The sequence below is a fragment of the Aspergillus brasiliensis genome, assembly GCF_001889945.1.
Source record: "Aspergillus brasiliensis CBS 101740 unplaced genomic scaffold ASPBRscaffold_1, whole genome shotgun sequence".
NCBI classification, from domain to species: Eukaryota; Fungi; Ascomycota; class Eurotiomycetes; order Eurotiales; family Aspergillaceae; genus Aspergillus; species Aspergillus brasiliensis.
In genome coordinates this window covers 226,447-245,036 of record NW_027137442.1, presented here as the reverse complement: position 1 = coordinate 245,036, position 18,590 = coordinate 226,447, and the positions used below count along the sequence as shown (strand labels likewise).

At 51.3% G+C, this 18,590-nt stretch overlaps 7 protein-coding genes across 7 annotated transcripts; 2 read left to right on the top strand and 5 right to left on the bottom strand.

Moving 5' to 3' along the window:
• Window positions 1-48: 48 nt before the first annotated feature.
• ASPBRDRAFT_36016 (putative triacylglycerol lipase (LipA)) lies at window positions 49-2,773 on the top strand. The gene is made up of 9 exons (XM_067623420.1): window positions 49-885; window positions 954-1,068; window positions 1,133-1,251; window positions 1,304-1,371; window positions 1,428-1,518; window positions 1,577-1,830; window positions 1,924-2,210; window positions 2,291-2,426; window positions 2,505-2,773. The coding sequence occupies exons 1-9, from the start codon at window positions 350-352 to the stop codon at window positions 2,645-2,647; spliced, it is 1,749 nt and encodes a 582-aa protein (XP_067484079.1). The 5' UTR covers window positions 49-349; the 3' UTR covers window positions 2,648-2,773.
• An 80-nt stretch (window positions 2,774-2,853) lies between these two features.
• ASPBRDRAFT_36014 (FKBP-type peptidyl-prolyl cis-trans isomerase) lies at window positions 2,854-4,007 on the bottom strand. The gene is made up of 5 exons (XM_067623419.1): window positions 3,570-4,007; window positions 3,319-3,383; window positions 3,130-3,190; window positions 3,000-3,062; window positions 2,854-2,935 (listed from the first exon to the last, which is right to left on the bottom strand). Exons 1-5 carry the CDS (start codon window positions 3,695-3,697, stop codon window positions 2,908-2,910), a joined length of 345 nt encoding a protein of 114 aa, XP_067484078.1. The 5' UTR covers window positions 3,698-4,007; the 3' UTR covers window positions 2,854-2,907.
• Window positions 4,008-4,522: 515 nt separating this feature from the next.
• Window positions 4,523-5,532, bottom strand: ASPBRDRAFT_112786 (histidinol-phosphatase; the record flags this gene model as incomplete). The annotated part of the gene is made up of 2 exons (XM_067616691.1): window positions 4,523-5,305; window positions 5,374-5,532. 2 exons carry the CDS (start codon window positions 5,530-5,532, stop codon window positions 4,523-4,525), a joined length of 942 nt encoding a protein of 313 aa, XP_067484077.1.
• Window positions 5,533-6,214: 682 nt separating this feature from the next.
• Window positions 6,215-6,703, bottom strand: ASPBRDRAFT_49859 (holo-ACP synthase; the record flags this gene model as incomplete). The annotated part of the gene is made up of 1 exon (XM_067626438.1): window positions 6,215-6,703. The coding sequence occupies one exon, from the start codon at window positions 6,701-6,703 to the stop codon at window positions 6,215-6,217; it is 489 nt and encodes a 162-aa protein (XP_067484076.1).
• Window positions 6,704-7,266: 563 nt separating this feature from the next.
• On the bottom strand, window positions 7,267-7,717 carry ASPBRDRAFT_190176 (ATP19 family protein; the record flags this gene model as incomplete). The annotated part of the gene is made up of 3 exons (XM_067620195.1): window positions 7,267-7,315; window positions 7,409-7,533; window positions 7,670-7,717. 3 exons carry the CDS (start codon window positions 7,715-7,717, stop codon window positions 7,267-7,269), a joined length of 222 nt encoding a protein of 73 aa, XP_067484075.1.
• An 894-nt stretch (window positions 7,718-8,611) lies between these two features.
• ASPBRDRAFT_190175 (mitochondrial fission process 1 family protein) lies at window positions 8,612-9,959 on the top strand (the record flags this gene model as incomplete). The annotated part of the gene is made up of 3 exons (XM_067620194.1): window positions 8,612-8,748; window positions 8,993-9,530; window positions 9,597-9,959. The coding sequence occupies 3 exons, from the start codon at window positions 8,612-8,614 to the stop codon at window positions 9,957-9,959; spliced, it is 1,038 nt and encodes a 345-aa protein (XP_067484074.1).
• A 1,183-nt stretch (window positions 9,960-11,142) lies between these two features.
• Window positions 11,143-14,151, bottom strand: ASPBRDRAFT_112518 (putative mucin family signaling protein Msb2; the record flags this gene model as incomplete). Its single annotated transcript, XM_067616659.1, has 1 exon — window positions 11,143-14,151. The coding sequence occupies one exon, from the start codon at window positions 14,149-14,151 to the stop codon at window positions 11,143-11,145; it is 3,009 nt and encodes a 1,002-aa protein (XP_067484073.1).
• Between the last annotated feature and the right edge of the window lie 4,439 nt (window positions 14,152-18,590).

Here is an 18,590-nt window from a genome sequence, read left to right as displayed (position 1 = left end):
CCCAGAGTCAATTAAGCTTCACTCTCATTCTTCGTCGGAGATACTAACCACGAGCAGTCAAACTGCCCTTCCCAAATGACTATCAATCTAAATGATAGACACTACCGCCCTCCTCTATACTATGAACGCCCCACGTCCAATGTAAGACTAGCTCAGCTCAGCTCAGCTCGGGCGATATTTAATTAATTCTGATTGCGAATGTCGCTCCCTTAGTCATGTATCTGCTGTGTCGGAGAAAAAATCCAGCTACTATTTGTTGCCACCCCCCAGTTCATAAAGGGTTATCACTCATCTCCTGTTCAGCTGGCTGTACTCTCCAGTGACTGAGTGACTGAGTGCCTGAGTAGCCATGGCGAACGCACTCCTCTGGCTCTCCCTGCTGGGCAGCAGCACCTTAACTTCAGCTCTAGACACAAGTAGTACTCCTACCATCAGAAGAGCAGATGCAGGAAATACTTCTTCTTCCTCCTCAATCCCAACCGCCACCCTCAACAACACCATCTTCGTCGGTCGTTCCTTGCCCGAATTCGAGCAGGAATTGTTCCTGGGGATCAAGTTCGCGGACGAGCCCGTGCGATTCACCCCGTCAACGTTGAAAACCGCCTATCGCGCAAACGATAGTGACAACGGGGTGTATCAGGGGTCCGGGCTGCAGACTACCTCGGGGACTACTGTGCTGTACAATGCCACGGAATACGGGTATGATTGTCCCGGGTACGGATCTGATGAGACGAAGCTGGCGGAGGAGGGGTATGCGCGGTTCGATGAGGACTGTATGAATCTGAATGTGATTCGGCCTAAGAGGGAGAATGAGGATGAGTTGTTGCCGGTTATGATTTGGATCTTTGGCGGTGGTTGGGTGCAGGGTGCGACTGCTGATCCGAGGTATGATTATACTAGTTCTATGTGTCTTCTGTGGTGTTATTTGGAAAGTGACGCTGATAATGTGCAAGGTACAACATGAGCTATATCGTTCGTCAGGGTGCATTGAACGATAAGCCCGTCTTGGGTGTATCGATTAACTATCGTGTGGCTGCGTTTGGATTCCTCGACTCTGTTGAAGTCATGGTACGTTTTCCTCACCCTCTGATCTGGGTTATCCCAGTATGTGGGTTTCAGCTGACATGGGTAGGAATCCGGAAACACAAACCTGGGACTTCGTGACCAGCGCGTCGCCATGCATTGGGTCAAGCAGAACATCAAGGCGTTTGGTGGTGACCCGGACAAGATCACCATTTGGGGAGAGTCAGCGTGAGTATTACATACCCTGATTGCAGTATATACAGCGCCTGACATTGTATAGTGGTGCCTACAGCGTCGGAGCCCACCTGGTCACCAACGACGGCGACAACGAGGGGCTGTTCAGAGCGGGTATGCATACTACTATCTTTCCTCTTCTCATCTATCTCATCTACTAACCAGCGTAGCCATCATGGAATCCGGCAACGCAGTCGGACCCCCGTACAACGGCACAGACTGGTACCAACCAATGTATGACCAGATCGTGAACGCAACCAAGTAAGCACCCTACCATAGACAATACACAAACTATTCATATACATACTAACTCCACAAGCTGCACTACTTCATCCGACACCCTCCAATGTCTCCGCGAACTCCCCTTCTCAACCATCTACTCCGCCGCGAACCTCGGCCTGGAATGGTTCGCCACGATCGACGGCACCTTCATCAAAGAATACCCCCAGATCAGCATCACTGAGGGCCGCTTCGCCAAGGTTCCCATCCTCCACGGCACCAACACCGACGAGGGCGTGAGTTTCGGCACGACGGGCGTGAACACTGATGCCGAAGCTATCCAGCAGTTGATGGGTGAGTTTCCCAGCCTCTATCCCATACCATCAACCTTATACTATATACCAAATGATACAATATACTAAATATCATATGAATGAATGAATATAGCATCCAAACGGTGGGTCCTCAACGAAACGCAAGCCACGACCCTCCTATCACACTACCCGAACATCTCCGCCCTAGGCTGTCCCTACGGATGGGGCAACACCACCTGGCCGAAATTAGGGTACGAATATAAGCGATATGAGTCAATGGCAGGCGATCTATGCATGGTTGCTCCTAGGAGATTGCTCAGCCAGAAGATGAAAGAGTATGAGGAACAGGTGTTTGCGTATCGCTGGGATGTAGCGGCGTTGAATGATTCGAGTTCGATTGGCGTGGCTCATTTTGCTGAGGTAATTCCCCTTCCCCTCCCTCTTTCTCAACTAACTACAACATGATGTGATGATGCTAATGATGTACTATGTATGTATAGATCCCCTTCGTCTTCGCCAACCCCGTACAAAACATGACTCCACTGGGAAGTGACCCCGCACGACTGGAATTGGGTAATATGGCGGCGAGAATGTGGACGGCTTTTGTGGCGGATTTGGATCCGAATGGACATGGTGGTATGTTTCCCTCTTCTTATCACATCTTCTTTGATCGAAACGAAGGGTGTGGTCTCTAATGTTCTTGATGATATATAGTCTCCGGTATCCCCCACTGGCCGAAATACAACCTGTCTGATCCAAGGGACTTTGTGTTTCGGGTACCGAGGAATGGAAGCTATGTGGAGAAGGATACGTTTAGGACGGAGGGGATTGATTATATTAATACGATTGTGCGGTAGATCATAGTAGAGTTGCTGCTGCCAGCATGTGTAGTATAGAAGGATGGTAGAAGTATAATATACTATCTACTATACTACTGATATAATCTACTGAAAATAATATTCATACATACTGATTACTTCAACTGATCGAATGATTGTATTCATCTAATACTGACGTAGTATATGTAATCGACAAAAAGCCGCCGTTTTTATTGTCCATTCATTTCTGAACCAACCCTCTAAACCAGGATACCATGCCAATAGTAAATTAGACTGGTTTAGTTGATGCCAAGCAGCTCAACCTCGCTAATCCGATATTAGCACTCCGTTCTTCGTTGATTAGAAAAGGGAAAAGAGGAGGATAACTTACAAAACGAGCGTCGAGTTAGCAGGGATCAAACCGGGGAAACCCTGAGAGCCATAGCCGTAGTCACTACATATAGTAGATTAGTATCAGCTCATATTATGATATACACTCCAGGGAAGAAGGGGGAACTCACGGAGTAATAGTCAGAATGGCCTTCTCGCCGACGCTCATCTGGGGGACAGCCTCATCCCAGCCTGAATTCACATCAATCAGTAAGTTTCATTACATTCATTGCAAACTTATAGTAAATAAAATTCTATGGAATAGAAAGATAGATAGATAGAGGGAATAGACCGAAATTAAGAAAAGGAGGTAAACATACCCTTGATGAGACGACCAACGCCGATTTCAGTCTTGAAGGGACCGCGGGTACGGGAGCTGTCGAATCTGTGATTTCATCAGTTAGTATGATGTCAGTTGACTCTTTAGACTCTCTTTCTCTCTCTCTCTCTCTTTCATTTTTGTCTAGTGAAGTAGCTATACAATACAGTATAGCTATCCACATAGACATCTGCTCATAAAGATAGAGAAAGAAGGAGGATGAGGAGATCGTGGTGGTGGTGGAAAACATACTGCTTGCCCATGTTGTTAGGCTGGGACGCATCATACAGACAGCCAGTGTAGTGCATGGAGATGGTATCGCCCTTCTTGGGGAATTGCTGGCCGTTGCCGGGAGAAATAGTTTCCTTGGTGACACCCATTGTGATAGTTGTATTATTCTTGATGGATTTGATGGGAAAAAAAAAAAAAGAGGAAGAAAGAAACGTGAAGCAGAATTGGGTGAAGGTAAATGAGAAAACGAAGAATCGGCCAAGTGGGGGCGGGGAGAGAAGAGAGAGGGGGGAAAGTGGTTGATTTATACTTTGGGTCTTCAGGGCGATCGAGACCAATCTCCTACGTAGGAATATGTAATAAGTTAATTTCTTGGTATGCTTTTCCTTCCTATTAACTATGATGACTACTACTCAATCATGGGATAAGGTTTGATATATTGGGGGAAAAAGAGTGATGGCGATGATGATTGACTGATGATGATGGAAGAGTCGCGCCGCGGTGGTTGTGGGTTCGCTTGGCGCGGAAACCCGCTGGCCAATTCTGGAGATTGTTATTAATTGCCTCTCGCTGTGGCCTCATGCCCGTCTGCAGCTAAAACATGCGGTTCCATCTTCGAGACTAGACACTGGCTGCCGCCTGTGCCGCCTGTATTATTGATTCGATTCTGCTACTTGATTGATTTGTAGCAAAGTCGCTGGCTGGCTGGCTGGCTGGCTGGCTCGCTGGCCGACCATCGGTCCTAGTGCCTACAGAGTACAATATCCATCGAGTAAGAGAACTTCATCAATCATTCCACGTTGTTTCCCTCGTGTGAGATCTATTTGAGATGGGGGAAAAGCAAAAAAAAAAAAAAAAAGGTAACCAAGTGTCAATGCATGCAACCCCCATTCCCACCCCCATGCATGTGATGCATCCTGTCAACTCAACTTCCCTCGAATCATTCATGGCTTCGTGGCTCGGGCTCCCTCCCATCACTGCCTCCAAAACGGCATGTTCTTCACCTCCTCCAATGTCACCGACTTGATCTGCGTCCGAGGAAACCGTGCATCAACAACGGGCGCACTATCATCATCTTCCTTCGCCAGTTCCAGATAATGTATCCTCGACATACCCACCTGCTCCATGAACGGCACCACGCGATGGAAATTCAGCCCAACTTGCTCCAATCCATGACTATCATCCGACAGACAGAACCGACCCCCGCGAGCCAGGAATTCCTTACAAATCTCCCCATTCGGATATGGTTCCTTCATGCCCTTCCTCAACGCCGCCGAATTCACCTCCAACAATCCCCCATAGCCCACCACGTAGTCCAAATTCCGTAGAATCTTCTCCCACACTTTCGGATACTCCTGGAAGCTCCGATCGGGGTCATCACTCTTCAACCGAATCAGATCAAAATGCCCCACCACCACGGGCCTCACCTGTTTCAGCATATCCAACTGCTCATCAAAGTACGCCTCGAAGAGCAACTCGTCCGTCCCACCCGCCAGCGCACGCGCCTTCTCATACAGCGGCCGGTCATAGTCAATGGGGACCGTCAACGTATGGTGCACAGAACCCATGAAGAACTCGAACGGGTGTCGGGACAAAGACTCCTCGATGAGCTGTCGCGAGGCCGGCCGGATCCAATCGATCTCGAACCCGATGAGGATCTTGATTTGATCGGCGTACTTGGTTCGGAGGCGCGTGGCTTCGGCGAAGTAGGCGGCTTCGTTGGCTACGTGGCTGGATTCGGTGTCGCCGGCTTCGATCTGGGTTGGTTGCTTAGTAAATTCATTAAGTAGTAAGTCATGTCGTAAGAAAAAATAGGTATATATACCTCTTCTGGGTAGAAATCTTCTTCATGGCGGGGCATGTGCTCTGTCAGACAGAAGGTGTGGAATTTCTTGGAGATGGCCAGCTGGATAATCTCTTCCAGGTTATCTTTGGCATGGCCGGGGCAGAATTGCCCGGAGTGGCTGTGATGAGTGAAGGGCATCTGGAGAGAGATATCAGTAAGATAAAGTTGACTTGACTTGGGTGGTAGATGTTGTGATTGAAGTCGTGATATGATGCGATATCGATCAACTTACTGCGGCTTGGTTACCCCGCGATGGAGGGGTTGCTGCTGTTGCTGGTATATAAGGGGAAACAAGCCGGAGCTCGTGTAGTTCAGGCTGATTTTAACTGGTCAGCCACTGGCAATCTCACTTGAGACGTGATCCTGGACTAGGCGGGTGGTGAAAAGGACCATGTGAAGAAGACAAGGGAATTGTTGCGGCGAGTCAAGTCTGGACGGATGTTCTGCTCGACCGGCAGCTCCGCCAGCATCTCCGACGAGATACGAGATGGCGATCACGCTGTGACTACAGGCTATATTGCCGATTTTTATATCAATTATTATGCATCATCCATTACTCTTGTATTCTATGATATTTTGAGTGTGTATACGGAGCTAGCCAGCTAGCTCTACCACATGTCGTAATGCACTCTTCCCGCACGCAGGCGTGTCTTGACACTTTCTCCATCCGAATATTAACCCCCAACGCAACCATAGCCATGATTCAATCCTTTCAGCGACACGGAACTGTACCGGCGCTGAAACTCACTCAACCACTATCCCAATATATATAGTCCTCCAAGCAAACCATAAATCCCATATACTCCTATCCAGATCCACATCACCCCGCCGCCACCACCATAGCAACCACATACTCCCCATCATGAGAAATCGACAACTTCCCTACCCTCCCTGCCTCCTCTCCCTCTCCCTCAAGATATACCACCTCCGGTCTCCCCCCATCCTCCCCCACCGTCACTACCACATCTTTCCAGCTAATATGCGCCGCGCCATGGGTCGCCGCTTTCCGTGCAGCCTCCTTGGCCGCGAACCGGCCTGCGAGCCACCGCGTCATGTCGGGGGATATACTTATGCTAGGGGTTGGCGCGTGGGCTGGGGAAGAGGAAGAGGAAGAGGACGAGGAAGGTATTAAAGCGGGTAGAGCGGGGAGAGAGAACCGGGTGCGAAAGTCTTGTTGTTCGCGGGCGTGGAGAATGCGGTGCGTGAAGCGGGTGAGGTAGTTGGGGCGGGCGAGGAGGCGAGTTATTCGGGGGAGGTGGACGATGTCGGTGCCGATGTTGAGGGCGAAGGGGAAGGGGGTTGGTTTCATGATGTGTCGCGAGGGTGAGCGGTGCTGATTGTTGGGTGGATGGTTGGGGGAAGTCGAGTTGTGGGTTGCTTTGGATGTTGTTGTGAAAGGTTGGATATGGTCAGGTGACTGATTGTCACACCGGTAGGTTTTGAGTGATTGGGCGGTAGTGTAGTAACTAGTAGTGAATACAAGTTTGAGAATTGGGAATAAATCGTGGTGCCTGGAGGCCATATTCCAGAAGACAATGGATACTTTCGTTTGTTGGGTGTTCCGTGGCTGATCGTCTCATATACGCTTACTTCTACACCGATATATGAAGCACTCTGTAGAGATTTTACCAGTCCCAGACACGGCAAAGTTGGAGAACAAACGTTCACGGTGTATACTCTATATGTACAGATTCACACCTCCCGTGGAACCGCCAAACCGTCCCAGCAGGCAAGAGTTCAAGGACACTGCCCGATCCCGCCAGGGTGGAATCCAGATCACCCTGACCAACGACCCAATCGGTCATGGATATCACGCATCGAGCATCTTCAATTAGGTTGTCCTCGACTGATTCCCCGTATTAAAGCGGTCTTCTAATGGTCTTTCTTTTTCTCTTCTCCGTTCACTTGTTTCAAGAAGTCCCTGTTACATAGATTAGCTTGATTTCTAGAACACTTGTGACTCCCGTAATCTGCTCCTTGAACAGATCTGTCCATCAAGTCGGTGGGAACATACTGGATGAAGTTCTCCTCATCCTTGGAGGAAGCCTGGATGGGAGGGGTGGCAGGCTTGGGCTGGCCACCACCACGAGTAGCGAGACCAACACCGCCGAAGAGAGCACCGAGAACGCTCATGGCGAGCTATACATAGTCAAGTAGTCAGTGTGAGAGTTCCCAGGCAGCTGGCAGGGTGAGCCATCGGCCGATGTTATGACCTCGGCAGAGATTGGTCCCGGGCCAGGGGAGGGTTGAGACGGGGGCGGCAACGGAGACGTACAACGTGGGAGCCGACCTGCTTGCCGGCGATCTGGTAGTAGACGACCATGATGACGGATTGGAGGAGAAAGTTCAATGGAGAACGGTCAGGTCACAGCGGCGGATGTAGCGGTGCGATGCGAGGTCCAGCGGGAATCAGTCGTTGGACGGCTGCGATGGAAGTTGCGGCTATGGTCCTTGCCTGATTGGGACTGGCGTGTTGGCTGACTCAGGAATGAGTCAGGAGCAGGTCAAAGTGACTGGCTGAGTCAGTAATGACTCAGCAAGCAAGTCAGGGCAGGTGACGGGTCACGCGAGGCAGCTGCCATTCACGTGATGTCCCGAAAGTGCCCGACACGTGAGGGTCCCGGGAAGGCATCACGGGATATGATGGCATGATTTACAGAATATCCAAAGCACCATGAATTGCGGTATCAACAACGCCTGCAGATGCAGATACAAAAGCTACAGCCAACGTCTGACTGACCACCGAGTACACCGTAGACTGACTCACCCACCCAACACAAACTATCATGGTGGTGGCGGTGTCATCACAGCTCCCAATAACTTGAGTAGTAAAAAGCTCCCCCCATCCGAACCTCGGGGAAGTGAACTCATCCCTGGACGAGACGTGGAGATTTGCCCGGCTATGAACTGAGCTTGCTGCTGGTCGGTTACTGCTGGCGGTTATGCTGCAGCGAATCGCCGGCGCTATAAGATGCTGCCAGTCCATGGATTTGCTGGAAGAGCTCCTGTTGACTTTTTAGCTGTTTGGATTTGAAGTCACCATCTCCTCTTGCTTCTTCTTTCCCCCTTGATCTCCGGTTCTTCATTCCTCGCTTCACTCCTTCTTCCATTTTCACTCTGCTACATTCTTCTCTCTCACTCTCCCTTGATAACTTTTTCCCTTCTCACTCCTCTTCCAAGCGTTGCTCATTAATCCACTCATCGCATTTGTCCCATCATGTTCTGGGGGAAACAACATCACGATGACACGCCCGAAACGGCCCAACAGCCCATTCCTCGCAAGAAGCTCCCGTCGCATTTACAAACCTTGGCCGACCACGACGATGGCTTCTATGATGACATTTATTCCTCATAGTATGTCTAATACCTTCTTCTTTTCTATCCCAGCATTGTCGGGAGGAACAAGAGAAAGTGAAGGAGAGCTTTACTTTTTCTCCGCGTGTCTCTCCCCGCATTTCCGATCCCCGCAAGAAACCAAAAAAGCAACGCAACGCAACGCAACGAACGGAGAACTGCCATCCGCCTATCTTACCCACACCACCAACTTTTAGTCTATTCAGACAGAGCGCACATACTAATTAAACATCTCCTATCACAGCTCCGTAGACTCCACCGAAACTCCCTACCGCTACGCCGGTTACGCCAACCGTCTCCGCACCGTCCTTCTCTCCGCCCACCGCTATGTTGCCTACACCTCCGACATAGGCGAATCCTTTCGCCCCGTCGCCCACCCCTGGCTCGTGCGATCCGCCTATGGTATCTCCTGGACCTACCTAATCGGCGATGTCGCCCATGAGGGCTATAAGGCCTACCTCCGCAATCGCCGCGTTCTAGCCCCTCCCTGCGAGGCCTACAAGGACGCCAGCGATCTCACCCACGACAAAGTCGCCAAGGGCATGGTGACCGGTAATATTGCTGGTTCCTTGACCGGGAGCGGCGATACGCTCATGCCATGGCCGACGGCTCACGTCCCTTTGGCTGAAGACTACCGCATGGTGATGGCCCAGCGCGCCGTGTTTCAGAGTATCGCCAGTATGGGTCTTCCGGCTTTCACCATTCACTCTGTGGTCAAGTACTCTGGTCGCATGTTGAAGAACTCCCGGAATGTCTTTTTCCGCACCTGGGCGCCCATCGGGGTGAGTTCATCCGATCGTCATGTGTGAATCCGTATAGAGAATAGTCCGCTAACATGCAATTACTAGCTCGGTCTGTCCGTCGTGCCTTTCCTCCCGTACCTATTCGACAAGCCCGTCGAAGAGGCTGTCGAATGGGCCTTCCACACCGGACTCCGCGCCTATGCCGGTGAAGATGCCGTCCGTCCGCTACCTCAGGCCGTAAGGGTACCTCACGACGAGGCTACCTCCCTCAGCCATTTCCTCAAGGTCCAGGCCGAGAAGAACAACGGCGAGGTCATGGGTACGGATGCTAACCTCTCCTGGGAGCAGTACAAGGAAGAGCGCCGTCGGGCCAAGGAGCAGCGGATGCAGGAGCGTGAGCAGCGCGGCGAGAAGGGCCCGCTGGCCTTCCTGGGTTTCGGGTCTAGCTCGAAAGAAAAGAAAGAGTAATTTCTTTCCCATTCTAGTTCATTTTCTTTGACTCTCTCTCTTATTCTTCCTGTCCGGGATTTTTTTTCTTATGTCATCGGCGATGGATGGACGGATGAATGGTTCACCACTCTATTACTTGCCTCTCCACTGCATTTTGTATTGTACATAATTGTCCGTTAGCGTTGTTTTTCATTTTTTTTTTTTTTTTCGTCATCACTTTTCAAGTTCGTCCATTCAGCCAAGCATCATCAAACATCGATCATCAATCATCAATCAATGACCGGGTCAGACACATCCCTTGCTATCCAATGGTTCCAAAACTGCATCTAGCTATGATTACAAAACAACCTTTACCTACCTACCTATCTACCTACCAAAAATGCCACAAGCCTTCGAGCAGAAGTGACTACATTACATCTTTACACAAATGAATCTAACCACTTTTAAAAATTTCATTCAGCCCAACCCAACCCAGCCAGATTTAATCCACCGGTTTAGGTCAGAGCTAGCTAATTTGCATGCTTGCATTTCGATCTACTGTGCAAAAAAAGAAATGAGAAATATACATCTGTACACATAAACAGGGGAAAGAAAAGGGACGGACAAGGGAGGAGACAAAACACGGGGTAGGAGAGTATAGCACGGCGTCACTCGTCACAGCAGATATCTACCACCCACTCATTAAGAAAGCGTAGGGGAGGGCGGAGAGGTTGAGTTCAGTCAGGAGGGATAAGCAGGTTTCATCCTGAAGGAATATGTATGGATCATAGGGAGAGGTTGAAAAAGAAGATAAAATGAAAATGGGAGATGGAGAAGTATAAAAAGGTGATTGCGGGGACAGGTCTTTTTTATCCGTCACCATAAGGAGAGTAAGAATGGTAAGAATGGATGAAAAGGTAGTGAAAATGGCACAAAACGTGTGGGGAATAAGAAGTGTAAAAGAAAAAAAAAAGAAGAAAAATAAACAGACAAATGCCGGGACGATGAGGACGCAATGGCATATAAAGATAAAATGTGAATACAGTTGGGAACAAATGGCAACATCAACAACGCTTGGTAGTATTCCACACAGATTAGGGGCCCAAAGCCCCCAACGAGCTCTCTAGAGCTTTGCGTCACGGCTCTAGCTTATATTTTAGCCTTGTCTAGTATTGAACAAAGTACACGATCCATTGTTTAGAGGAGGAAATACTGTTGGGCTTTAGTTCCAGCCGAGCGAATTTTCGGCCATCACCGGCGCGCTGATCATCTGAGTGCGGCCAGTGCCCCGGCTGTTTTGACTGTTGCGGGAGAGACGGCCACCGGCGCCGAAGACGGACCCGGCTCCGCGGCCTTCGCTCATCTGGTCGACGCTCGAGGGGGAACGCTGGTGCAGCTGGCGCTTCTTCCGGTACCGACGCGCAACCCAGAACATACCAGCACCATAGGCTGCAGCACCGGCCACAGCACCACATCCAATACCAACGGCGCTAGCCTTGGTGGTTCCGGATGAACTGGTACCAGCATCGCCTTGGTCGTAGCTACTGCCACTGCCATCGCCGTTGCCGCTGCTACTACCCGATCCACCGCTGCTGGACGAGCTGCTACCGGAAGAGCCTGACTCGCCCACCAGAAGAGGGATAGACGGGTCGATCATCGCCATCAAGGTCTTGACCGTCTCGCTGGGCTGCTCGTAGAGCCTCGAGATAGGATTGTGGAGCATCTTCCTCAGGGTGTCAACATCATCCGAAGGGATGTACATCAGGGCAACGGTAGCAATGTAGCCAGTGCTTGCCGAGTTGTCATAGGGTTGGAGGTCATACATGACCACGTCAGAGACATTGAGCTGCAACGCATAGCCCAGACCCTCCGGAACATACATGAAGATCTGGGAAGAAGACAGGGGCGTTGTGGCCACAAAGCTCCAGCGCAGTTTGCCATTGAATCCGATCTGGACCAGGGTATCATTGGCTGGCTGATCGGGAAGGCCACCAGAAGGCGAGATCGATCCAGGAAGCTGGGCGGCAGCAGTGCTGGTAGACGAATGAGTAGCCGTGCCCGTGCTCAGTGACGTAGTAGTCGTGGGCTCAACCACGAGAATGCTCGACGGCAGATAGTTGTCAGAATCGGTGGTCGTGGTCGGTTTAGGGGTCACAGTCGTCTCAGCAGCCGAGGTGGTCGTCGTGGTTGGTTGTTCAGTGGGCGTGGGCGTTTCCTTGCTGGTAGTGGACGGGGCGAAGGTAGGTGTCGCAGATGCCAGACCCGAGGACTCCTTGGTGGAAGTAATCAAGGGGATCGAAGGGGCAGGTCCGGAAATGGAGGTAAATTTAGATGCAGAGCTGGTGCCAATGGCAGAACCTGAGACGGATCCAGAAGCAGTCGTGGGGAAAAGTCCAGCGGATCCAGAAGCTGATCCAGACACTGATCCAGGAGCCGAGGTAGGAATAACACCTGCAGATCCCGAGACGGATCCAGACGCCGAAGTAGGGAAAAGTCCTGCGGACCCGGAAACCGATGTAGCAATAATGCCGGCAGACCCGGAAACCGATGTAGGAACAACGCCGGCAGATCCAGAGGCAGATCCAGAAGCCAACGAAGATGCCGTTTCAGAAGTCGTTCCAAAAAGACCCGTCGAGGCAGATCCGGAGACGGAAGCTGAAGCAGAGTCAGTCGAAGTGGGCAGGATGACAATGCCACCACTGACGAGAGGAGTCGAGGCACCCGCCGCGGAACTTTGGCTGCCGCTGGAAGCTCCAGGAATAAGAGCCGTGGAAGTGGCCGAGATACCCAGACTAATGCCCGAAGGTTCCAACGAAGCGCCTGAAGATGTGCCAAGCAGGCCAGGAACGATACCGACCGATCCAGAAGACGAAGAGGCAGGCGTAACCACAGGAACGCTGACCGAGATGGTAGGGAGGCTCAGAGGGAAAGCACTGGAATCGGCAGACTCACTTGCACTCTTGCTGGTAGCAGAGGCAGATCCGCTGGAGGTGGTGCTAGTAGTGAAGAGATCCGAAAGGAAGCCGAGCACTCCACCTGACGCGGCGGGGGTGGAAGAAGAGGAGCTCACGTCTTGGGACGCAGAAGGGATGAGACTCGAGGATACTGACCCAGTAGTCTGGGTAGCTGCGCCTGACGAGGTGGCTTGAACAGATGTAACCTGGCTTGAGGAGCTCTGAGACTCCGACTCAGACTTCGAAGTGGACTCGGCCAGAGGGGTTTGAGCGGAGGAACTCGGGGCAGATGTGCTCTGGCTGGTGATAAGTTGACTCGACGTCTCGGCTTTCGAGCTAGGAGTGACAGACTCCGATTTGGAAGCCTCGGCCGAAGACTCCGCAGTGGAAACAGAGGTCGAAGAAGCCGGGCTGGAAGAAGAGCTCTGGGTAGTCGAGTCCTTGGTTTCCTTGGCCGTAGAACTCTCCGAGGTCGTCGAGCCATCGCTTGTCGAGCTCTTGCTGCTGGTGACATCTACGATGACACCAGCAGAGCTTGAAGCGGGAGCGGGAGTTGCAGAGCTGGACTCGGCTGGTGACGCGGTAGGGCTGGCCGTGGTGGAGGGCGCGCTAGTGCTCGTAGAAGAGCCCAGGATACTTGAAATGAAGCTCTCCCAGGATTCGGCCAACGAACTCTGGCTAGAAGTAGTGGCGGCTGCGGCTGCGGCTGCTGCCGATGAGGAAGGCGTCTCCGCTTCTGCTGTCGATGAAGTAGAACGGGTCTCTGGTTTCGCTGACGATTCAGACGCAGAAGTGTGCTTCTCGGACTCGGACGTGGACGTATGCTTTTTGGAATCACTCGTCGTCAAGTCATTGTCGGAGGTTGTCGCGCTCGCCGTCGACTTGGCAGCTGCCGGCGCCGGAGTACTCTCCGCGCGCTCAATCGTAGAGCTAGTTGTCGTTGACGCACCGGGAACAAACGGTGCCGTGCCCACGATGGTATGCGTAACACCATTGGCGTCCACCGAAATGGTCACGGGAACGACAATAACCGCAGGTGAAGGGTCAACGACCGGGCTTGTTTGGTCATTTTCCGAAGTGGGCGCTGACTCATGGGTACTTGTTTCGGACCTGGTGGTCAACTCGACAGGCGTAACGGGCTGGGAGGAAACAAGGGCCGCGGAGCTGACCTCCCGCGCTCCCAAATCCCGGATCTGTCCTGCCTCCCGGGCTGCGACGAGCTCAAGGCCGCCGACGGACAAGAACGCTGCCAACAGCGAAGTGGTGGGGACAATCATATTGATGCGAATGGTTGAGTAACAATAACAGGCGATAAAGAGTGGTCAGGTGGTCGAAAAGACCGTAACAATGCTGGAAATGAACGGACAGAGCGAAGGCTCAGATGGGAACCTCCAAAAGAAAATATCCCAAGGCACGAAGTATTCAAACGTCGAGGATCAAAGGCAGTGGTCAAGATTGCTGATGCATGGGGTCGGTGGCTGGAATTCGAATAGACTAACCACCGGGCTATATAGATGTCCTGTTCCCGGCGTTTTCGTAGGTCCACCTCTTCACGATTTGAACCACTCAATGCGAACCTGTCTCGATCGAAGGATGGCGCGAACGATAGCTATATTCCGAATCGGTCGACGGCTGGGATGTAATGATACCGGTCGGTAAGCTTCCTGGTATATTGAGTCGAACAACCACCAGAAAAGTTCCAGAAAATCACCCAGATAGATCACCGAAAAAAAGAAATCTCCGATGTAAATGTACCGATAGCGACAAGCTCTAGCAGTGCACTGACAGCTGACGGATGGATGTGCGCGCACCAACGGCGGATGTTCGGTATAAACAAAGCGGGTTCAAAGAGCGGCAGGGGGGCGTGGTCGGATGAGAAACCAACAGCAACCCCTCACGAAAAGCGACCAGCAAACAAAACGATAACGAGTGTAGATGCGGTAAGGAGCGAGCGACAAGATCTAAGAAAGGGATACTAAGTGAGAAAAACGGCCGTGGAGAGGGGGGAAAGGTGGAGGTGGAGGAGGGGGGTGGGTTGTTATGGTGAACGGGCGGTTGGAGGTGGTGGTGGTAGTACCTGAAGAGGGCGCGACCGTGGGAGGGGGATGGGATGCAAGGAGAGAAAGGCTGAGGATGAATTGGCAAGTCCCAACGGCTCGTTGACGTAGAAAAGGTATTCGCAGGTGGGCTACGTCAACGAAGCACCGGCGCTGGCGAAGCAAAAACGGGGCGAAGAGGGGGGGAGGAGGAGAAGAGGAAGGAGGAAGAGGGAGAGGATGGTAGAAAAGAATGAATAAGAAAGATAGACGATGTAAAGCCAAGCAGCAGCAGAAGAAGAATAATAACAATAATACCAAAGGAAGGACGGGAAAAATCAAAAGGTGGTCAGGTAATAGGAATAGTAATAATAACAACAGCACTAAAATGAATGAAAGGAGTGAGTGAGAGGGAAGGGGAGATTACTTCTGGCTTGGTGGTTTGGGTTTAGTTTGGCTTAGTTGGTGTGCCGGTCCGTGTCATCGCCTTTTTTTGGTTGCTTTGATTATTTTGGGCCCCCGGCTTTTACTTTTTTACTTTTTGGACTTTACTTTTACTGTCCTTAGCTGATTTACGGAGTGCCGTCATTGGATTTCCGGGTTGGGCTGTGGGATTTGTGGTTTGGTACCACTGGGAAAAATCAAAAAGGGGGAGGGAAAGGACAGGAAAAAGACACGGCAGGGGAAAGAAACGAGGCACACCCTGCAGAAGGGAGGGAAAGAAGAATAAGGGAAAAAGGCCGTGGCTATACTGCCAGCCACCCCATGACAAGGCCATAAACCACACGCACCGGGTAGAAGTGGATCCCTCGTCCCACCTCTTGCCGTATGGTATTGTACCTTGGTTGCCGTATCTTCACCTCACATCCTCATTAGCCCAATTGCACATTTGCTCAGTTACTGACGACAAGCATGATTAATGCCCGCAACAACCTGGGGTTAAACATGTTCTAGGTCTTTGTTCTTCCACTGTTGGAATTGATGTCGTTACGCATCACAAGTTCTGGACACTCTCTCTGCCTACTCCTCCCTGCACGTCATTGCATCCCGGCTAATATGTATGAGTGTATTCACTAATGGCTGAATTGAATGAATGGACTATGGATGAATGGATAGTTAGTATGTGCGTGTGTGGCCGGAGGAACGTCCTAATGGAGAAGGCATGTACGCATGCCGCGCTGGTCGAAAAACCCCCCCTCTCCCCCAGTTCAAATGCACACTAGATGCCAAATGATCAATAGTATACGGAGAAGAGAGCTTATTTGGGTGCTGACCATGGCCGCGCTCCGTCTATAGTGCAGTATCTATCTACAACGGCGCACCTAGAAGACCAGCTCCGAGCTCGCTACCACAGGAACTATTGAGAACACCCTCACTCCGAGTGGTTCAGACCATCAGAGATCGCATGATATGCAGTGGGCAAACCTCGTCTTTGGAAGTCTAGACGTTGAAAGAGGGGTAGCATGGTGTATTTCGATCGACATACTAGGGTCTCGTCAACTGAACAGATATGGAGCACAAGGTGTCTATCAGGTATCTCCTCTTTACAGATCGGGTACTCCTCCGTGCACTTGTGCAGTGTAAAGGAGAACAGGGCAGGGTATCCTGTAGGCTGTGGGCTGTCATATGCCCTGGCAGCTTGCTCGAGGCTGGGTTGATAATGCAGTATGCAGACGGTGCATTGAATTAGGAAGACCACACAGCCTGGCAGTTGCACTACTCTCACAAAGCCAGTGAACGATTGGTGGAGATGTTGACAAAGTGTCCAGTCATTCCGGGATGTCGCATGGGAATTGTAGGGAGATTAACCCATCAAAATCTGCTCGTATGGGGAGATAATGATCGCGGTCTAAGGAATGGGGGAAAAATTGATGCTGAATCTTGAGAGGAATCCTCAAATTTCAGGCATGTAACGGGGGATTCGAGGATAACTACTTACTTTACTGATTACTCACTGACTATCTACTGTGACTGTAACTCGATGGACAGGTCGCACAGCGTAAAGTGGCCGGTGAAAGTGGCCAGGGACAATTGCCGATCAGCAGTGGTACGGCGCGCATCGTAATTCCCGCCTCGCACGCCAGCCTCTTCTGCAAATGGCATAATTCCGTCAAGGTTCGGACCAGCACAAGGCCTAGACTGACGGCGTCGTTTTTAGTGTGGGTGCCTGGGTGGTTCCTGGATGGATGTGGGGATAGCCCCAGTGCGTGGTGATACGGGCAATGAATGGGCTGGCAACTCCAGCAAAAACCAACTCCAGGCAAGGATCATCAAGAGAGAGAGGAAGAGAGAGAGAAAATCGCATAGCTTAGTTCGGTTCGAGCAGAAGAAAAGGTTTTCTCGTAACTTGGATCGGGAAGAATGTGATAAGCATGGGATTATGCACCTGCCAGCCAAGATAATGCGGTCGGATGCATTTCCTCTCTGCCTAACATGAACTAACTACTCCATCGTCCATACAGCCAGAAGGGAAAAAAAAAAAAGTGTCCTCCGTAAGATTATCGATGGCCCTTCCTCCCCTTCCCGCCCTCCGGGTTGAGTCAGTCACAATGGTCATCCACCCCCGACTGTCTCACCATCCCTTCTTAACCCAAAAGCACCCAATACCATCCGTGCCTCGTACGGAGCCACTACGTATGCGCACCCCGTCCCATCCATTCTACCGGTATGCAGCAGGCCTTACTATCTGTCCAGCATGAAGAACCTGTCAAGATCCATGGCATGGGTATGTGATGTGCTAAAGGGCTGGTAGCACTGCATCTTCGAATTTTTACTTGCTGCCTTCAACACGATACTTCCCATCCGGAAGCTAGTGGCGGACACTATTGATCTCAATTCCTTTCGAGAACGTGCTCCATTCCGTTAGTCCTGGACTAATTTCTTAGCCTACACACGAAGGATGGGAGGAGGGGGGCCCTACTCGCAAGATACTCAGACTCCAGCGACTGAGACCCGGTCCGGTTAACACTGAGCGAGGAAGACGATGGAAGGCATGTTCATGTCTTACACCACGTGCATGCCCAGCGGCGCCAACCGTCACAAGCAGCAAGAAAGGAAAGGGCTGCGCTCTTTCTACTTGGCCCGCCAGCCGGTGTTATTTGACAGCGCGGCAATCATCGTTTCTCTTTTTGCCCTGACATGACTGGAATGTCAAAAATACAAGAGACGCGCTCACAGCCCCTGCTGGGGCGGCCGTCAGGGCTGAAACAATGGCTCTTTCCATCCCTTCGGTCTCAGGATTGCCACGAACAGCGTCGTACAAAAATTCCACAGATCGCGTATTGGCTGAGACCTTTGGTATCGAAGGCCAGCACAGTCAGAGAGGATTTGCAGGAGCGCCCCATGGTCATTGCTTCTTCGAGTGTTGGATCTCACGAGGAGCATGGCCTGGGGGCGATGTGCAACTCTAGAAGGTTGACGGTCAGAACTGCTTCATCAGCATTATGCAGATCGAGAAAGTCAAAGCTTCGATAAGACCCAAATCCAAATGGGTTTATCTATGTACTACTCCGTAATACTTAGGAAGTTGGATCGTCGTGCGCCTGAGTTGAGCACAAGCAGTGGCTTCTTTGGTGATACTAGGAGAAGCTAGATATGTGGTTGCACCTATGGGAACTCCGTCCAGCAGTGGTACCATTGTTCGCGTTGCTATTTTAATCCCGCAGGCTGAGTCCATTCAA

Excerpts from the sequence above, each read along its gene's own strand:
- ASPBRDRAFT_36016 (XM_067623420.1), top strand. The coding sequence starts at position 350 with ATGGCGAACGCACTCCTCTGGCTCTCCCTGCTGGGCAGCAGCACCTTA. Across the intron at positions 1,252-1,303 it reads ACCATTTGGGGAGAGTCAGC|TGGTGCCTACAGCGTCGGAG; the intron begins GTGAGTATTACA and ends GACATTGTATAG. Across the intron at positions 1,831-1,923 it reads AGCTATCCAGCAGTTGATGG|CATCCAAACGGTGGGTCCTC; the intron begins GTGAGTTTCCCA and ends GAATGAATATAG.
- ASPBRDRAFT_36014 (XM_067623419.1), bottom strand. The coding sequence starts at position 3,697 with ATGGGTGTCACCAAGGAAACTATTTCTCCCGGCAACGGCCAGCAATTC. Across the intron at positions 3,384-3,569 it reads CCTAACAACATGGGCAAGCA|ATTCGACAGCTCCCGTACCC; the intron begins GTATGTTTTCCA and ends ATGAAATCACAG. Across the intron at positions 2,936-2,999 it reads GCTAACTCGACGCTCGTTTT|CGAGGTTGAGCTGCTTGGCA; the intron begins GTAAGTTATCCT and ends ATATCGGATTAG.